A 20,173-nucleotide genomic window follows, 5' to 3' on the forward strand; every position below is an offset into this window, starting at 1 on the left:
AAGGCGAAAGAGAGCGGGGAAGGCACTCACTCCCCCTCCCTCCTCAGCGCCGCGAAGCCCCGCCGCTCCCTTGCTTCTCTTCTGGCGAAGTAAAACAGCCCCCTTCCCAAAATGGGCTGCACGCTGAGCGCCGAGGACAAGGCAGCGGTGGAGAGGAGCAAGATGATCGACAGGAACCTGCGGGAGGATGGCGAGAAGGCGGCCAGGGAGGTCAAGCTGCTCCTCTTAGGTAAGAGCTCCCGTGAGGTGAGGGTGCCCCGGAGGTAGCCCCCCCCAAAGCCGTGGGGTGAGGTGCCCGCTCGCCTTCCAGCCCTGAGGTGAGAGCCCCCGCCGGGGCGAGGGCGGGGCAGGTGCCCGCCGAGCCCGCTGGCAGTCAGCGTGGCACCCGCGGATGGCTGCGAACACGGCCCCGCTTCTCGGGCGTGGAGGGCGGCTGGGCGGTGGGAGGCTTTCCTCGGGGAACGGGGCAGAGGCACCGCTGTTCTGCCGTAGTGGGGGGGGATGCTTACGGCTCCTCAAAAGTTTTCGGGGTAAGGGGAGGCACAGCAGCTCGCTTAGGCAGGTGGGTGCCTCGGCTTCTGTCGGGGTTGGAGGCAGCGCCGTCCTGGGTAACGGCACGGCGCAGTGAGTCCCGGGGCCCTTGTTTAGAGCGGGCCCTAACTTCCAATATGGAGAGGATAGCATCTTAAACTTTTGACGTAGATTCTGTGTACCTCTGCTCAGAGGAAGGAAATTTTAGGTTGATGTTTGTTATTAATGTTTCTTGTGGAGCCGAACATCTCCTAAACTTTTGCTGTAAGAGTAAGGTACAGAAGGCATCAAAGGAACACAAAGCAAAGCATCGTTTCATTTTTCGCATTGTTTTTGTGGAAGTTGCTTATGTTGCAGAAATCTTACGACGGGAAGTACAACGTTGGTGGGGATTCTAAATGTATAATCTAGTGACTCATGCTATCGTGTTCTTGAGTTCTCGTAAGTGCTTGAAGCTAGCTTTTTTGTATATTTTAAGTCATATGCTTCTGTGTAAAGAAAAGTCGGATTTTTAAAAATTACAAGAAAAAAATGAGGATTTTGGTTGGAAATACCTCTGTGCGGGACTGAAACTACCGTACAGCTTGCGAACAGCTGAATGCTGTGAGATTTGCATTGTGTTAATGTTGTGGGAGTTTTGCAGTTATATGCCGTGTAAACCCGGCTGGATCCATCTGATCCGGAGTTAAGTAGCTATTGAGTGGCAGTTTTCCTCGTGCTACCCTTCCCCTCCCAGAGGTACAGTTTCAGGCAAACTTTTTAAACGACTGCCCCATTTGTCACTCCCCTCGACTTTAATTTTTCTGGATTGCTCGTCTGCAGTGTTCTGTTCACTACAAACGTTGTAGTAGACCTCTTAAATAACTTCTTGCTGTTGCTAGATTCTAAAATAGCTCCAGAAGGGTACAGGAGACTGAAGCGCTTTCATGTGTAGATGAGATGAAACAAACCTAGTATGGAAAAATCATCTTAAAATGCGTTTATAAATTTAAAATTTTGCTTGTGAGAGAAACATTTAAAGCTTTTCTTTTTGGTTTGTTTTCCTGAGAGTGTTAGGCTTTTGGCTGGTACTTTGTCTAGTCCTACAGACCTTTGGAATCCTCAGATTGTTGTGTGGAAAGGTTATCCTGTATGCGAGCAATAGCAGAAGATGTTACTGACTTTTTCAGAGTCAGAGGTGGCAAAATAATGCTTTGTATGCCTTCTGGCAAGGCATTTAAAATGTTTTTTCAGTATTTTCCTGTTCTGTATGGAACATGTAGTCTGGTAGTCATCTTCCTATCTTTAACCGTATTCTGTGGATAATGGGTCGAGTCCACATCTATAGAAAGATGCTTTAAACTTGAGAATGAATTTTGTCACTTTTCAGTTGTTTAGTGCTCTTATACATAAGTCCTGCGTTACAAGCTTTTATTTTTAGATTTTTATAAATTCTATGTATCTCATACAGAAAAGCTTTTGAGGAAAGTACGTTTTTCTCCTGAAATCTCATGAAATCTTAGGATATGGAACAATTGCTCAAATACATGTGTCTTCTAATTTTTTTTTGTATGTGTTCAGTATTTCCCACTCCCCTAATAAAAAGAGGGGTTAAAACTAGCAGGCTGACTTGTTAGGACTAGTGTTTGAATTATTCTTTAAACAAAAACTGCCTAAATGTTAACTGAACTCAGAATGAGGTTTTGCATATACACCCATGGATGCATTTGTGTATTTCACTATGAAAGTTTTTCTGTTTCCTTGCAACTGTGTCAGATGTCTTAAATGTTATGTGAATGCTTTATCTGATGGTGAAACTATTTAAAGTTACTTCCACTAGAGTCACTTTCTTCTCATCGCTCACTTTCCCAATTGCTTGTTCAGCCCATATGTCATAGTTTATCATCTACTCGGTTGTACTCCTACATCTATTTATGGGCTTGTTCTGCTAAAAAGATACTGAAATAAAAAGAAAAGTACAAATTGTGGTCTGCTGCCAGGAAAATACAATGTGTGAGAGGCATCTAAAGTACCTTGCTTATGTAGAAAAAGAGCCTGTAGCTGTACAGCTATTGACCCAATCAGACAGATTTATTCCAACATCTACAAAAGCTGTACTTTTGTGTGGTGATTAGAGAATCCTACTGAAGCTTGAGCTAGGATACTCAGCTGAGGGAAGATGTGTTTATAAAATCAGTCTATTTCTAGCCTTTAAATTTAATTTATTCCATTATATGCTTTTCAAAAGGTTTTTCTAAACCAGGAAATTGCAGTGATTTAATTACAGGAGAGATGTGACATTGCTCTACCTAAACCATGACTTTGTGAACAAAATCACTGCTCCATGTTAGATTTAGATTTTGTTGTCCTGTTTCTGGGAAGAAGCAGACATATTTAAGATGTGAAAAATACCGTTGGCCTGGATTATCTTAATTTATTTCATTCTGTAAATACCGATTTCAACCTGTAAATTGGTGTATCGTTTTGTGCAAATTTGGCTGCAGGTCATTTGGAATAAAAATACTGGATTCTGAACATTATCTGTGTGTAACAATATTTTAACCTTCTAATTCTATGCACTTCAATGTGCTATCCCAACAGCAGGAGAACCTTTTCTGGAAAATTTGAGAACTGTCATCATCATGAGAAGTAAGCTGAATTTGAGCATATAGTTTGTAAGCCAAATGGAAAAATGCTTGTTTATACATGGAATTAGGTGATTTTATTTTTTCAAATCATTAAATAAATGAGCTTCTTCCATTTAAAATTATTTTCTATCGGTGGTTGACAAAGAAATACTTATATTTCATAGGAACTCAACAAAAAATGCAAGTGCAGTCTAGTATATTGTCCAACTCTAAAAATGTAACATACAAAATTACTTTTCCTTAAGCACTTTAATATTTCTGTGTCAGGTTGATGGTTCCTAAAACTTCTGTTTCCTAATTGTTTGAAGTAATACTTTGTTTTATTGTATTTTTATTGCTGTTGTTTCTTGTAGGTAATCTCATATACTTAATGTGAACAAGATTTTTGAAAAGCAGTGTATATTTTGGCTGGTTTCCAAGCAGAGAAAGCAGTAGGCCTGAGTTGGTTTTCTTTTCCATGGTTCCTCATCTTAACTTTTAGTGTTCAACAAATAAAAATTCCAGTGATGCCTGCAGAATGAATGTAGTTCTACTTGTGTTGGGAGATGGTGGTTCTGTGTGACTGATCTGTGTGCTGCATTAATATACATGTGATCCAGATCAGGTGTGGATTTGCAAGTACGTTTCTGTTGAATTAACTAAAGCACATAAGACTGAATTTATGCCAACTGCAGGAGAACAGGCAGTACCTCATTTAGTAGAAAGCCTTCTGGTATGAGGTTAACGCATCAAGTTTTATGAATACATTCAAACTGGCAGCGTGAGTTTATAGGATTAGTGCTTTGTCTTCTGGATTATCAAATTCTTCACCTAATATAGCAAATTCAGTGTTCAGGTATGAATGAAAAAAGCAATAGATACATCTTAAACTTCTTCAGGGGTGGATCCTGGGATCTAGGAGGTCACAGACTATATGCCTGACAACTGTAATTATGTGTCTTCTTTCTGGAAAATCATGTTTGTAGATTTAAGTTCAGTGGATACCTTTGTACTCATGATCAGCAGAGCCACTTTTCCATTCCTGAATAGATCCTTGTGATTCATACTGGAACACTGATATGTCACATTCCTAAAGTTGCCTGTGTTTTAACTTAAGACAGAGTACTGCTTTTAATCTTTTTCACTGCAGTTCTTCCTGTTCCCTAAGGCAGTAAGCAGAACAATTCTATTCAGTTGTTCTAAATCTTCAAATCTCGGGCATCTTTTTCTGGCTGCTTTTTTGTTGTTGTTGTTGTTGTTTTGTTTTTTTTTGTTTGTTTGTTTTTTGTTACAGACCTGCATCTTTCTGTCTGCTCAGTCAACTGACTCCCACTGCATACACATCTTTTCAACAGCATGATCTTTGCAGTCCTTGGCAATACCTGCCTTTCTGCAGACCTGACTGCACATAGGAATAAAAAAACATATATGTATGCCGTTTGTACCATACTTCTCTTGCCTTCCCTCCAGAGTATTTTCTGTCTCCATACTTGCAGATAAAAAAGACTTTAGAAGTCTGAACTTCTCAAAAAAGCCGTATTCTCACAAACAAGTATTGCACATTTCAGAGATGTTGACCTCATCTTTTTTAAGTTATGCCAGCCTAGTCTAAAACATTTTTTTGACAAAATACTTCCTGTCTCACCTTTGGAGACAACTATCTATAGATATTTACAAAGTTGACCTCTTATTTAAAAGCTGTTTTGTCATACCTAAAAGAAGTGTTTAAAGTTTGGGGTGGTTTTTTTGTTTGTAGGTCTTGTTTGTCTCCCATTCTCCCCCTCCCCCAGCTTTCTGCCTGTCTGCTTAGGTTTAGAGAGAGTGCTAAACTAGGAGCTCTCTTATTGTACAGTTGCATTCTGGCAGTCAGGATGTTATTTATGTGGACTTTTATATCTGATTTTGTAGTTAAGTCAATGAAATCCTCAACCCTTTGTATTAAATATAACAATAATTTCAAAGAACAGAGTTAAAATTACTAGATTCCCATAGTGTAATAATCACCCTTGCTTTTGTGAAAGGAGGCTCATGGATGTACAGAAAACACAGCCATTCAGTTACCGTTGTGTTTGTATAATTACAGTTTGGGGTTTTTTTTGTCTCTTTCGATTTTAATGTTGGTGTCATAATTTACTTCATCATCATCATATTGGTCTTTAATGTGTGTATAGACTTCTTCACTACAATGCAAATTATCTTTAGAGATGTCAGGTCATCTCTTACATTATTATTTTAAATCTTCATTTTGGAAGTTTCTTTATAAAGTCACCATTTATGTTTGTATCATGATTTAATTCTTTAACATTTTTAGGAAAAAATTTACTTCAGTACATGTTTCAGAAAGAGCTAAAGAGAAACTGTATGTTTTGTACTATGTCATGATACTACTAATGGTGACTTTGCTTTTTTTGTCTCTTGATTAAAAAGTGTAGTTATGGATATATAAAAATTACTTTTATCTTTTCCATCAGGTATTAAGGCTTTTTAAAAATACTTTAAGCATTAGAAAACATTTTAAGCTTAACAAAATACTTTCCTTCAAGTTGCCTTTTAAAAACAATTTAATGCTTCTTCTATTCGTGCCCCCCAGCCCTGACCAAAAAAGCTCTGGTAAGGTTCTTGCTAAGCTGTTCACTCACAGCATCAGTGGTGCCTCAAGACTACACATAAATTCTGTAATACATGGTTTTAATTAGTTTCTTCCTACTTTTTCTGGCAGCACAGTTTATTGTGCCATCACTGTGCCGATAATGGCAGTTTACTACAGTCCTATAGATTATATTACTGAAATGATTGTGTATTTAAGCTGTTTGTGAAGTTATTTTCAACTCACTTCAGAACTAAAGTTTACAGTGTAGCTCCTTGCATAGTTGTGTTGGCACAACTTGAACTCAGGCTTTGTGCTGTAAAGAGTTAGGCTGTGCTGATTTATATAATCATATTGCCAAGTGGATTGTTCCTTTGCCATATTTTACCTTTTAGTTGTTTTGGTCCTCTGAGAAGGAAGAACTGAGTAGTTGGCACATCCTAAAGTCTGGCTAAATATTTCAAAACCAAGCCGTGAGTAGCTTCAGAGGGCATGAAGTTCTGAAGTCAGTTTTGCCACTGAGCTTGATGGTTATATGCAGTGTTTCCTGTAATATGTTATCCTGCAAATGTGGAGGTAGAAAACTGGAAGTAGAAAAGAGATATTTAAGATGTTCTGTTAAGTGTGAAGTTTTTCTGCCATGGAAACGCTGAAATAAAGATCTGAACTGACTTGATAATTAGCTATTAAGTTTTTTTCCAAGATGTGCATGGAAGAACCTGTATTGATGAAAACTTGCTATTCTGAGGTTGAGTCTTAGTCATTGTCCAGCTTTACTGAGGTCAGCTGTTCTATTTATTACCGCCTTTGCTCAATGTCCTACTGTTACTTTAGGCTTTGGGTAAATTACTGTTTTGTTATTCTGTAAGTGGAACTTAGTTGGCTTCACCTGAGAGATTCTGTATCCAAAAAGTATTTACATTAATACAGAGAGCAGCTGCAAAAATCAGAACTTTGAATTTGTGCGCACAAAACTTCTTGCTCTCACTATTCAGAAAAATACAGAGTTTTTGAAGTGGCTCAACTTAGTGAGATTTCTGAGTGGAAGAATAATTAAGATACTGGAATTTATTAGACAATTAAGGCAAAAACCAAACTTTTTGCTGACACTTGTGTACTAGGAGTGTATGCTTCTGCAATAAAAGATTTGAACTAATTTCTTAATGCTAAACATATTTTGTTCTCCTTGTTCATTAAGTAGAAGCAGACAAGACAAAATAATATTTCTTAATGAGAATCAGGATGGGAAATGAAGGAATGATATGATGTCATAGACTAATTATCCATGTTTGTGACTGCGAGTTGGTGCTTTGGGAGATGTTTCTCATCGTCATGGCTTTGCCCTCAGAATTTACAAAGCTGTGGAGCCAACTTCAAAGTCTTTGGAATTATCTATAGCTCAAATATGTAACAGGGGATAAAGTTTCATGTGTCTGTTCATGTGTTCTGTGCCAGAAAAATTGCAAAACAATCACCTAGTATCATGGATACCCATGTGCATTATTCCTTGATTTGAAAATGTTATCTGTTCAGGCCAAATTCTAACTTTCCACTTTATTTGATGGCTTGTCCCTTACTTGAAAACCATATTTCTGCGTAATTTAAAAAAAATTTATAATATTATTATTTTTAGGATCTTGAATGATGGGAGTAATGGACATTGAACATTTAGGAACCAGTTCTTTAAGAGATGTTAAACATATGATAGGCAAATAAATTGTTTTCCTTTCTTGGCTTCGGTAATTAAAGGATTATTGAAGCTCTGAATAACACAATTTCTTGTATGTTTAGGGATCAATGTAAAACAAGTAGAGGTGTTGACATATATCTATGGGCACTATGTATTTATATTTAGAGATGCATGTAAACTGCAGTGTTATATGTACCTATATAAATTGATAGTGAAATTAGGAAATACTTTTTGTAAAGGTACTTATTTAAAGGAATCAACAGCATTTAAATATACAGTGTTTCAATTTAGAATTAAACTTGACCTCATTACTTTTTCTTGCGTGCTTTTGAGAAATGTAGTATTGCATTTGAAGTGCGAAATATACTTAGCAAAGGTACCTGATTAAATCTTTAGTGAAATGTAACAATATCTAGGCAACCAGAATGGTCAGGAAGTCTTTACAATCATTGCTCTAAACAGATTACTTTTAAAGAAGAAATCAATGTACTGTAATGAAAATTCCTGTTGAAGCTGTGAAGCAGGCTTATAATTTTTAATGTCTTCTAGAATTTAAAACAGTCTGTTTCTTGAGATGAAAGTACTATTGGCATCAAATGGCTACCTGTAGCCCATCTTCCCTTTGCAAAATTGATAAAATAATTTCTTGCATACAACTACATGGTTTTTTTACATGGATGAAGCTGTTTTAAGTTGTTTGGCTCATAATAGGAGTTTTCATGATTGTAAGGAGGTTCTGAATCTCGGGGTTTTTTTTAACATTTTCCAGTAAAAAGCTCAAGAGGTTCTTGCCTACTTTCTAAATCCATAGCGGAATGCTGGAAATAGCAGTATCTGTTGTCTAATAAGCAGTTGAGCCATTCTAGAAGCTCTGTGTTGCTCAAAAGGAGAGTGCTTTTGCAACATCTGACAGAATAGTTTTGCCCTTCCCTGGCACTTCTAAATACTTAATCCAGTTTTGTGCTGGTTTAATAGCCAGATTGGCTGTCCAGTTTGGACTTAAGTTTGCTGCTAAAGTGGACAGTTTAACTGGTACTTTATCATGGTCTGGTGAGGACCTGAATAAAAGCATGCTGAGGAGGAGATACATGACTTATGCAGATAGCCTGATGGAAATGCGTAGCAGTGGGTGGAGGGGAAAATGGTTGCAGAATATAGTCTTTCAATTTCTGCATTTCTCTGTCACAGTGTACTGTAGAATAGTGTTAGGAATAATGTGAAATTGTGTTCACTTGCAAGGTCCAGTTGGTAGACATGTTAAACTCTATTCAGAACCCACTTATTTCAAAACGTCATCGCTGGAATAGGAGATGGTGCCAGTCTTTCTTAAGGAGTGTGGTGATTAAGGCATTTGGTCAGAAAATGGAGGTAGGGGGTGGTTTTCATTCAAAGTCCAAGGAGTCTCAGACCTATGTTTCCTTATGCTATTCTAATTTCCAGGTTGTAGGTTTGACTAGGAAGAATCCTGTTCTACCTAGCACTTTGTGAAAGATGCAAGATGGTAGTGGACAAGAAGCATAACTGCCAGCTCAGTGTCCAGACAGTATTGTGGAGCCATTAGTCTCCTGTTAAAACAGTAAAGTTATACTAATATTATAAAGAGCATGCAGTGTGAATGTAGTATTGGAATGCAACTTTAAAACTTGCTATGACAGGAGATAAATATTTTGCAATATCAGAGTAAACAACAATTGTCTTGAGTATTTATAGATTTTTATTTAATTAAATGTTATTTTGAATGCTCGTTGATTTCAGAATCTACCATCTATGTACTGTACAAGGGTGGACTGAAAATAAACTGCTAAGTCTCATTTAAGTGTTGTCTTGTATTCTTGATGTGTTAAATATTTCTTGAAGTGGTTTGAAAGTGTCTTTCTCAGCTGTATGCAGATTCAGTTACTGATCCTTAATAAATCTGGTAAACTCTTGGCAAAACTATTATATGCTTTCTGAAGCTCTTGAAGACATTGACAGGGATTCCTTCTAATGTGCTTTAGTGCCTCAGCTAGCAAAGGGTGTCATTTAATTCCTAGATGAGAGACTACTTAGGTTATTTTCTGTCTTCTGCAACATGGGACCTTTTGGGGTTCAATTAGATTGGGCTTTGACAATATACTTGTTTAAGGCCTAACAAGCTGCTATTTGTGTAGGTATCTAATTCCTTGCTCTGGGCTTGTTTGGGTGCAGCTGCCTGTTTGAATGGGTTGAAATTTTCATATACTTCAAAGGTTTCTCAGTTTAATTAGAGACCAGTTAAATGCTAAGTTTGTTTAAACAACAAAAAAGGCTAGATTTTTTTTTTTAGTACTGTTAATCACAAATAATACTGTGCTTGTAGGTAGCTTTGTGGAAAGTGCGTGTAACACAGGAATGTTTGAGTTGCACACGTGACTTTTCTTTCCTGGGTCAAATACAAATAAGAGTTCTGAAAATGTTTACTTTTGAAAAAGATCAGTCTGGACAGCTAGATCTTTTCATTTAACATTTCAACTGTGTAAGTTTGTAATCCTTACAATTTTTTGGTGGAGGCCTTTCTGTAGTCAGTTTAGGTCAACTATCAATTTGCTTATCCTCCTTATTTTTGTGTATCTTAGTCCTTGAGCTACAAGATGAAAAACTGTTAAATTGGGTGTGGATGAAGACAGAATTTATGTGAACTAAAGTTTATTGTACTACTTTTACAATAAATGGGCTGACTTTTAGTATAACTGCATTTGCCCTGGTACAAACTTTTGACAGTACCCCATTTATGTCATTTGCAAATAATGCCTTGGTGTTACATGACACGTAGAACTTTCAAGTAAATCTCAACTTGATTTATTCAGAGATCATCTTCCTGCTTTGATACAGAATGAACACACTTTGCTCTCTGATTTTTCCTGAACTCTTTGTACAGTTACACAGTAATAGGAGGTAGCAGGGGCAGTCAGATCTGTCACAATTGTAGATGATATAACAGTAATGTTGTTCTGAATTGCAAGTGAAGTCTGAGATGATAATATGTTGTAAATTCCATGCAGTTGCTCTGCCTCTGCAGTGGTGAATTTTTTTGTAAAGTATCTTTGTGATTAATGATAGTCTGCTTAGTAGTAGAAGTTCTCTCTAGTATCTCAGTCACTGAACATATCATCTGTGCATAGCATATTTATAGCTCAGTGAACAGTAAAAGGCCATGAAGGCCAACCACACTGTTAAGAAAAATGTCAGGGCACTCCAGATTTCTAGAGGTTCATTAGATAAATATTTAGAGGTTTGAATGAGGCATGCTGTACTTGTTGGCGGAATTTGGCAGTAAGTGTCTTGGTAAACATTGTAAGAGCAAAGGAGGTGGCTCTTTCTGTGGGAGCACTCATCATTTGTGTCATGTATTGTGGTCATATACAATGTCCACTCAAACTCATGTTCTAGAAGGTCTTTAATCGTGTTCTTTCATATGATGATTTCAAATTAGGTAGTGATTGATTTTGAGTGTACCACTACATATCGCAGAAGATAACCGGTTCAATTTTTTTAAGTAACAAATTTAAATCTTGTTTTAATTTTGAAGATAAGACCAGTTATTTGCTATTAGTGAAATTCCATCAGAAACACTAATGAGTTTCTGGACTTCAAATTTTGAGGAGATTCCAAGATATTAGAAAGGATAGTTGTGTGGAGGCTGGCCTTTGATACAATTGAGTAGTCAACTGATAATCTTACCAAGCTGCTTTCATAATTGACGTGTTAGATAAATCTGGAGCTACAAATCTTTTAGCCACTGGTGATGTGGTTTATGTCCAGCCGCTAGCGTGATGACTATTGTTTTCCTCTTTAAATGTGCATCCATTCCCTTATTTAATTTCTGGTGTAGGTAATAGGTTTATCTCCAAACTTTTCAGTCTCTGCTTCTCATGATGGTTCTTCTGGGTTTGGCACCTCACACAAAGGAAGCTACTCCTATATCTTAACTGAAGAAAATGCTTCAGATCTTAAAGTACAATGGCACTGTCCATCTAAGGCAATGATACTCTTTTTTAAGAGTTCTCTTGTACCTTCTCAACAGATGCATCTTTTTAAAATAGATTAAATTCCAAGGTACCATATTTCCTTTTGAACGTTTCACAGAGTTTCTGAAATATGACATTTGGGATTGTACTGATATGGTCCTTTGTAGTGAGGCAATGAGTCCACAATATGGTTATGGTGTGATACACATACTGATAAATGGGTTCCTACTACATAGCAGTAGCTGTACAGCCAGTAATTGGAAGCAGTTGAGGATTATTAACTATAAGAACAGTTTTGAAGAGCTAAATATTTTTATTCAAATGTGGCATGCATTCAAGTGTGTTGTACATAAAACTGCACATAAAATTTCTGCTAAGGTGTCTGCTTATCATATGCATCAAATTCAAAGCCAAAAGATTTCATAAAAAGATGTTAAGCACCAATAGAAAATTTGGAATAGCTGGAAAGTCAATTCATACTTCTGAAGATAAAGATGTGAATAAAAGTTAACCTTAAGGTCTGCAAAATAGAGTGTGTGCTGTTTGTTTCACGATAAGCTTTATTTTTTAGAATTCATTGAGTTCCAGAGGTTATACTGAATATAAATCCATGTTTTTTCTTTGTTGTTTCAATACTAAACTAATTAATACAGTCTTTATTACTTGCTTATGTGTTGACTATAGTAATAGCCTGGGTATCTAAGAAACATAAAGCAGTTTATTGGAGGTCTAGGCCTGAATAAACACACAGGTTGCTAACAGGAGTTAATATGTGTTTGCTTCTTGAGGTAACATTTTATATTAACAGTTTTCTTAAATGATGCTTTATATATAATATATTGACTATCTTGTTGTGTACTATCGATTTAAAATATCTAATAATAAATAAGAGCAATACTGAAGGCACAGGAAACAAATAATTAGTTGTAATTAATTCTTGATTTGTTAGAAAATTTACAAAAGTGACAGTGGCTTATAGATTTAAATGGTGCTGCTTCTGTAGAACTAAGCCAGCATGCAGATACTGAAACTTTTGAGAATTATCTCAGGTCTTTTATCTGAGTCAGTGTTATAATTTTAGAATCTGTCACTCCTGTGGTTTCAACCAGATGTAATCTGGGCTTTACACTCTTGCTGCATGGCTAAATTACTGAAATATTTTCTTACAGGTATTATTCATCAGCTTCTTTCTTAACTCATTCAGAGGTTCCTGGCACATTCAAATTCCAGTAGCTATGGAAATTCCAAGACTAATGCCACGTTGTAAGTAATGAGTACTGTCAACCTTTGGTTGACTATGTGAAAACAGTTGGGAACGGGAAAAGGATCATAAACTCTGTCAGTGGCAACAGCTGCCCCAGATTTAGAAGAATAGATAAGAAGTGTAACTTCTTGGTGGCTTCAAAAAAGGGGAGTAAGGCCACAAGACACACACACACCAAAAAAATTATTCAGGGAGATTAAGCGGTGTGGGTTCTGGTGTCAGAAAATGTTTCATTTAGTGGTCAACCTGTCTAGTGGATGTGTAACAGCAAGTTTTCACTGTGGGTTTCTTGTACTAGCATTGATGTATTTTGGATACAGTAACAGTGATTAACAGCTTGAATTCTAATTTAAGTCTCATGTCTGTTAATGTGTCATAAGGTGATTAAATTTAAGAGATCATAATGCCCAAGCTATCTGCTTGTTGTGTGCTTTTGTAAGAGATTACTGGCCTTGTAGCAGAAACATTAGAAGTCACTGGGCATTTAGCTTGTGCTGTGACCAGTGGCAGCTGAGCAACAGGCACCATTCATTGTGTGCTTTCTACTGTGAATAACATCTGACAGAGGATTGGATAGGAGAGTTGTGAGGAAAGGACTTTACAGTAGGTGAATCTACCAATCTACGAGACAGTGTGTTTTGTCTTAAATTTCCTCTGTGTGTCTATGTTACAGGTTCTGGTGCATGTCTCCTGTTATACAGTCTGAAAATTTGACACGCATCCATTGAACATTCTATATTAATTATTCGTGTCTGTACTTGAGCTCTCTTCTGGTAACATACAAGACTATTCTTCTTGCTTGTGGGTTTTGTTCATTTGTCTGATTTGGTAGTTCAAAGCCAGCCCTCTTCTAATCTTCAACTTTTATCTAACTTCTCTTAATCTAGTTTTTTTTCCCAAAAATTTAGTCTGCAGTTTTTTCTGTGTTAGTGTTTCAACGAGTATATTTGTGCTATTAGGAGTTGTTTTACTTGACAGTTGGTTTCCCCCAGAAAGGGATGCATTTTGTTTTATTTTGGTATTTGATTAGTTTCTCCAGTAAGCAATTACTAAATGCTTCACAAGTTAGAAATATTACTATTAAGATCTCAGCACTTACAAACAGCAGTTTCCGTGCTTGGGTGCATAAAACATTTGTTCTAGAAATTTGTAGTTCTGGAATGCTTGCTATGTAGGCAGTGTGTGGGATAATAAATCATGAGACACTGAGTAGTTTAAAGTAACATTTTTGCTGACCTGTTATTTTTAATCAAATTATAGAATACTTATTTCAGTTCTCTTTAAACACAGGCATGCTCCATTTGGAAAGTAAAAGAATATTTTGAATCTGATGTTTGCTACAATTTCATGATAGTGAGTCATAGGATCATAGAATCATTTAGGTTGGAAAAGACCCTTAAGATCGTGTTCAGTTAAGTCTATCTTTTTCATACTTTTTAGTAAGTTCTTGTGAAACTGGCCAAATAGCAGTTTGGAGAATCATGCATTGCTTTAGCTGTTCCTTAAATTTATTTGAGCTTTGCTAGCCCTATTCAGTTTCTGCAGGGTACTATACGTGAGGTTGAGCTGTTAAATGTTTGTTTTGGTTGGTTTTTTGAACATGAAGATGCTTTGATTTTTACCTCTTTCCAAAGTTGAAACTTGGCTTTGAGAGAAAAATTATAATACAAATTAAGTCTCTCTTATTTAGCTGAGCTTCAGCTTAACTGTGCCATGGATGGTGCAGAAGGGGTAGTCATAGGCCTGGGTTTAGATGCTAGATACAAATTCACTGAGTGATATTATAACTCATACTGGATCTAGGTAAGTGACTGCTTTGGATAGCACCAATACTAGCTGTGGAAGTATTGACATGTGAAGGTAGAGCTTGGTTACTAAATTTTGAGGCAGAAGACCCATCAGATTGTAGTAGAATCCATGGAGGAAAACGTGGTTCAGCCATTTCTTGTGTTAAATTGTGCTGATTAAGTTGAACATGTTTTGCTTCTACACTTGTCAGTCTGCATAATGAAGCATAGGGATCTATCTGCTTCCTGGCAGGCAGGTGTGGTAAGAGTTATTAGACTTAGTTGAAGGTATATTCCTACTGAACTATGACAATAAAAGTTTTAAAATTGGATTTTCATAGGATGTGTTGCCTTTTTTTTTTTGTGCTGAGGAGTGCATAAAGGACACAAAGTGTGCAAGAGATGAAAATACTGATCAGTTATTAAAACTTTCTTTTGTCAGAATGATGACCTAACAGTTAACTTACACTTGCATTTAAAAGTAAGCAAACAAAAAATGCCCACCATTCTTACAAATGCAGAACTGATACACTGCTGTTTCTCAAGGGAGAGCAGCACTGTCATGTCTTTTTATTAATATTTTTTATGTTATACATAAAAAGTGACTGAGCCAATAAAGACTGTCTGTTCAAATTATTGGCAGTAGTGAAGCTGAAGTCAAGTATCATGCTTAAGTATTAGGCAATAAATAGCATCCTTTACTAGATGATTGAGGAATATAAAATCAAGTCTGTCTAAATTTGGGTAGGGTTTGGTTGTGACAGTACAGCTAGCTCTGACATTTTATATGCAGCTGTCACTTGAACACTGCTTGCTCCTGTCTAAAACTTTTTAAACTAGAGTTAGTTCTCATTTTGCTTTATGGGCAGCTTATACTGAGATAAAGGAGGAAATTTTACAAACGCATCCATCAGAAAACTTGTCTGCGCTCTGCATTCAGGAGTGAAAAATGACGACTCTTCTTTTAGTATGGGACAGTAAGGTGTAATTTTTTTTTACATATTTTTGCAGAAATTATTAGGCAAGCTGCAGGCATTTTTGCATACAGTTTAAAGAAAAAACCCAAACCAAACACAGCTGTTTCTATTTTACTTTAAATAAAATGGGGGAATGCATCTTCCAGGAACTCACCGTTGATGTTACGTACTCTGTAATAAATGACTTTTTTTCATACTTATTATGAGTGTTTGTGGTTATGTTACTGAGAGACCCTTTATGAGAATTCTAGGTATTTGGTACATGTGTATTCCAACACTGTAGAGAAACATGCATATCTGACTTGAGAAGAACTTAACAGAAAGTGTATTACAGAACAGTTAAATTTTGATACTGTAACTAGCCCTGACACTGACCTGCTTGTTTAGTCAAATGTGGCAAATTTTTAACAGAACATTTCACAGTATTATGTAAATTAAATGCTGTTGTAATATTTAGTAATATCTCCAAAATTGATGTTGAATGCAGGGTATATTCTTCAAATTGTTTGAATAAAAATATTAAACCAATGGAAAAGATAGTTAATTCATTCATAAAGCTAATCTTTAAACTTTTGTCCCCTATTTGTGCTTAAGTGCATAATTAGGTATTTACAGATTAAGTGTTAATTTGGTTTATAAATGTTTTGGGTGTCACAATAACAAATCATTTTTGTACTGTTGTCTGTTTATATTAATAAACTGATATTGAACTTTCATGGTAGCTCAGAGTCTGAGAACTGTTACTATTGTATAAAGAAACTTGTGAGTTTATAAAAAATTGGTCTTTTACTTGGACATTAGGTAAAGATAGCATTAAGCAATCTTAGGTTGAGGTTGACGGGCCTACTCCATTCCCTAGCTATTTAATTCTTCAGCACGCTAGCTTCTGTTGGTACTAACACTTGTTATACTGTGTGTTGGAGGAAGTCTGGCCACATCAGTAGTACTGCTGGGGAGGATGTGGGACAGCTTTTGGCAGCCAGTCTTAAATTGGCTTGAGCCTGTCATGAAGCTACAGTTTTGGTTTAATAGGAGGAATATCCCAAAGGCATTACTATACAGTAGTTAAAGTACAGAAATACTCTGTTATACTGACATCAAATAATATTTTAAGTTGGAAGAAACCTCTAGAGGTCAACTAGCTCAATGCTTGGCTCAGAGCCAGGCTAACATCAAAATAGATAAGGTTGCTCAGAGCCTTTCCAGTTGAATCTTGAAGATCTCCAGGGCTGATTTTTGTACTTCCTCTATGTGCAATTAGTTCCAGTGCTTAACTTCTTCCATGGGGATCGGTTCCCAGCCCAGTGAAACTGCCTGTGCTGCAGCTTCTTGGTTGCCTAACACACCCCCCACATCCTCCACATAATCTTTCCAGGATTAAAAAACCCTGTTATGTGTAGCTTTTCCTGCTATGCCATGTGCACCAGCACCCTCATCAACTAAACGACCTACTGTTTTTTGTCTATTTTATTAATATCTCATCTACGGGGTGCTGAGGGGGGAACAATACACAATACTCAGATACAGCATCATGAATGCTGACCGCTGGGGAATAACTGCTTCTTTTGACTTGTTGATTGCAGTTTTGCCAGTGCAGCAGTGGTAGCTGTTGGCCAGGGTCAACCCAAACAGCTACACAGCTGCTTGATCACTCTCCCTCAGGATAAGCAGAAAATAGAAGGAAGGCGAGAAGACTTGTAGATCACGATAATGACATTTTAACAGGAAAAGCAAAAGCTTGCACACACAAGAAAAGCAAAAATAAGGATTAATTCCTTGCTTTCCATTGGGAGGGCAGGTGCTTGGCTACTTTCTGGAAAGTGGAGTATTAGCATGCATAATGGTTGTGTGGGAAGAATCATAGAATCATTTATTGGAAAAGCCCTTTAAGATCATCAAGTCCAACTGTTAACCTAACACTGCTGAATCGTGTCCCTGATTGCCACATCTACACATATTTTAAATACCTCCAGGCATGATGACTCAACCACTTCCCTGGGTAGCCTGTTCCAGTGTTTAACAATCCTTTCAGTGAAGAAATTTTTCCTAATATCCAAATTAAACCTCCCCTGGCACAACTTGGGGCCATTTCCTCTTTTCCTATCAGTTGTTACCTGGGAGAAGAGACTGACACCCACCTTGTGACAACCTCCTTTCAGGTAGTTGTAGAGAGCAATAAGGTCTCCCCTGAGCCCCCTTTTCTCCAGGCTAAACAACCCCAGTTCCCTTAGCTGCTCCTCAGAAGACTTGTGCTCTAGACCTTTCACCACAGCCATCTCGCCTAAGAATATGACAAAGGTTATGACAAACACCATAACCAAAAATGTCCAACATTTGTCCTTCTTTCCCTGAGCTTTGACTGCTGAGCATGGCATCCTGTGGTATGGAATATCCCTTTGGTCAACTTTGGTCAGTTGTCCTGCCTGTGTCCCATCTCAACTTCTTGTCTGCTCCCAGCCTGCTCACCAGGGTTGGCGACAGGATGGAAAAGAGAAAAAAGCCTTGATTCTGTGCGTGCGCTCTTCAACAGAAGCAAAAACTGTAGTGTGTTATCAACACTGGTTTAGCCGCCCAAAGCACAGTGCCATTGGGCTGCTGTGGAGAAAGTTAACTCCATCCCAGCCAGACTCAGTGCTGCAGCCTGGTATGTGGTTGACCTTCATTGCCACAAGGGCCCACTCTTGGGACTCTTCAGGTTGTCGATCTGCACAGTTTTCTGCAAGGTTGTTCCCTAACCCATTAATACAAAGTCTGTATTGTTGCATGTGTTACTTTGTGTCACTTGCAGGACTTCACATTTGTCTCTGTTCACTGTCATGAGATTTCTGTCAGCTCAGTTCTCTAGCTTGTTGAGAACCCTCTGTTCTCCAACAGTGTGACCACTTCGTGGCCTCCCAGGCTGATGTTTCCTGCAGACTTGATGTGGGTGCATTCCATCCTGGCTTTCAGGTCATTGATGAAGATGTTAAACTGTATTAGCCTAGTATCATCTCCTGAAGATTGCCTGCTCTAACTGGCTTCCAGTTAGATTTTAAACTGTTGACCACAAGCCTTTAAGTCTGTCTGTCTTGGCAGATTTTCAGACACCCTGAAGTTGATATTTGTCCAATTTGGTACAAGGATGCTATGGGAGGTGGCATTGGAAGCCTTATTAGAGTCAAAGTAAATTACATCCGGTGGTGTCCTTCATCCCCAAAACCAGCTGTTTCCTCATAAAAAAGTTATCAAATCAGGTGCAGTTTGCACTTTGTAAATCCATGCTGGCAATTCCCAGTCATTTCATTCATGTGCCTGGCAATGTCTTCCAGGAGTTTTTGCTGTATAGTTAGTCTGAGATTAAGGGTGAGGCTGGCTTTCTCATAATGCCTCAGATTCCCCTTCCTGCCCATTTTTTTTAAGATGAATAAATATAGCCTTTATCAGTCACTTTCCGTGGTCACAGGGACCTCTAAAGAAGAGAGTTTTCTTTGTTTATATTGGAATTGGACAACTGGTGATCTGTGTGTATTAGAAACACCTGTAGACTGTGTGAAGATTATATGCACTTCTACAAAACCATACTGAGAAAGATGAAATGTAAGAGGGAGAATTCAGCATAAATCAGACAAAGTGGGAGTATGCTGTCTAAAGGGATTAGCTCTCAGCTCTTAAGAATTCCATATTTTTTTCAGAGAATGAAGCAGACTAAAGAAAGTGAAGGTAAACTAAGGTGTTTGAGACAGCAAAAAACTGTGGGGCTTTTTTTCCCCTGTATGCTGACACATTGCTTTTGTAAGTTTTGTATTTTAACATAATGTTTGGGGTTTTTTTATTTGTTAAGCATTGAGAATGGTATCAGCATGTCTGGCAAATCTCATGCAATCTGTTCCAACAAAAAGTAGTCTGACTGTGTTGATTCATTATTACAAGGACCAAAAGATGTTTGCAAGGACTAGAACGCTGAAGAGTTTGAAAAATGTTCATTTGCAACACTGAAGACCATTATACAGTGTGAAGAACTCATAAAGGAGGTTTTTGGTTAGGTGCTGAATAAAATGGCAGAGGAATTGAGCTTCAGCCCCCTTTGAAGTTGAACAACTGATCATCTGTTTGCATTAGAAAACACCAGCAGACTCTAAAGATTATGCTTGCTTCTATAAAAAGCAAAGATTTTTTAGAGCTGAATGATTTGCTCTTAGAATATCTTGATTTTGAAACTGCTAGGTCAAGACACATTTTCATATTAAAAATTAATTTGTAACAAATGTACTTTTAACTGTTGAAGGTTTTTATATTGGTTAGGCATTTGAAGTGTAGATATTGAATGTATTTTCAAAGATTACTAAAAGTCTAATGAATTTTCACACACTTATTTTTCAGGAGCTGGTGAATCAGGGAAAAGCACAATTGTCAAACAAATGAAGTAAGTATGGTGAAATACTGTGATAGAGAAATTTTTTTTTATTTGAATAGAGAATTTATTTTTTTTCTTCCATAGGATTATCCATGAAGCTGGTTATTCAGAAGAAGAATGTAAACAGTATAAAGCTGTTGTCTACAGCAACACCATTCAGTCCATTATTGCTATCATTAGAGCAATGGGAAGATTGAAGATAGATTTTGGTGATTCAACCAGGGCTGTGAGTATTGAAGGACATCCATAGTTGAAGTACACACACAGATATACAACTGAAATATCCATTCATTTTCAATTTTTGACTGTTTCTATTTCCTGAAAAAAATCTTTTGATATCCAAAAAATCTTC

At 37.3% G+C, this 20,173-nt stretch overlaps 1 protein-coding gene across 2 annotated transcripts in view; it reads left to right on the forward strand.

Moving 5' to 3' along the window:
- Nucleotides 1-6: 6 nt before the first annotated feature.
- GNAI1 (G protein subunit alpha i1) overlaps nucleotides 7-20,173 on the forward strand; it is a 36,170-nt gene continuing 16,003 nt past the window's right edge. For both annotated transcript variants that reach the window (XM_026868189.1, XM_026868190.1), the window contains exons 1-3: nucleotides 7-229; nucleotides 19,788-19,830; nucleotides 19,906-20,047. In XM_026868189.1, the coding sequence (XP_026723990.1) occupies nucleotides 112-229; nucleotides 19,788-19,830; nucleotides 19,906-20,047 (303 nt within the window). In that variant the 5' untranslated portion in view covers nucleotides 7-111. The remainder of the gene's footprint in view (nucleotides 230-19,787; nucleotides 19,831-19,905; nucleotides 20,048-20,173) is intronic.

Source organism: Athene cunicularia, assembly GCF_003259725.1.
Source record: "Athene cunicularia isolate RWA chromosome 1 unlocalized genomic scaffold, athCun1 chr1_part2, whole genome shotgun sequence".
In the NCBI taxonomy this organism is placed as follows: domain Eukaryota; kingdom Metazoa; phylum Chordata; class Aves; order Strigiformes; family Strigidae; genus Athene; species Athene cunicularia.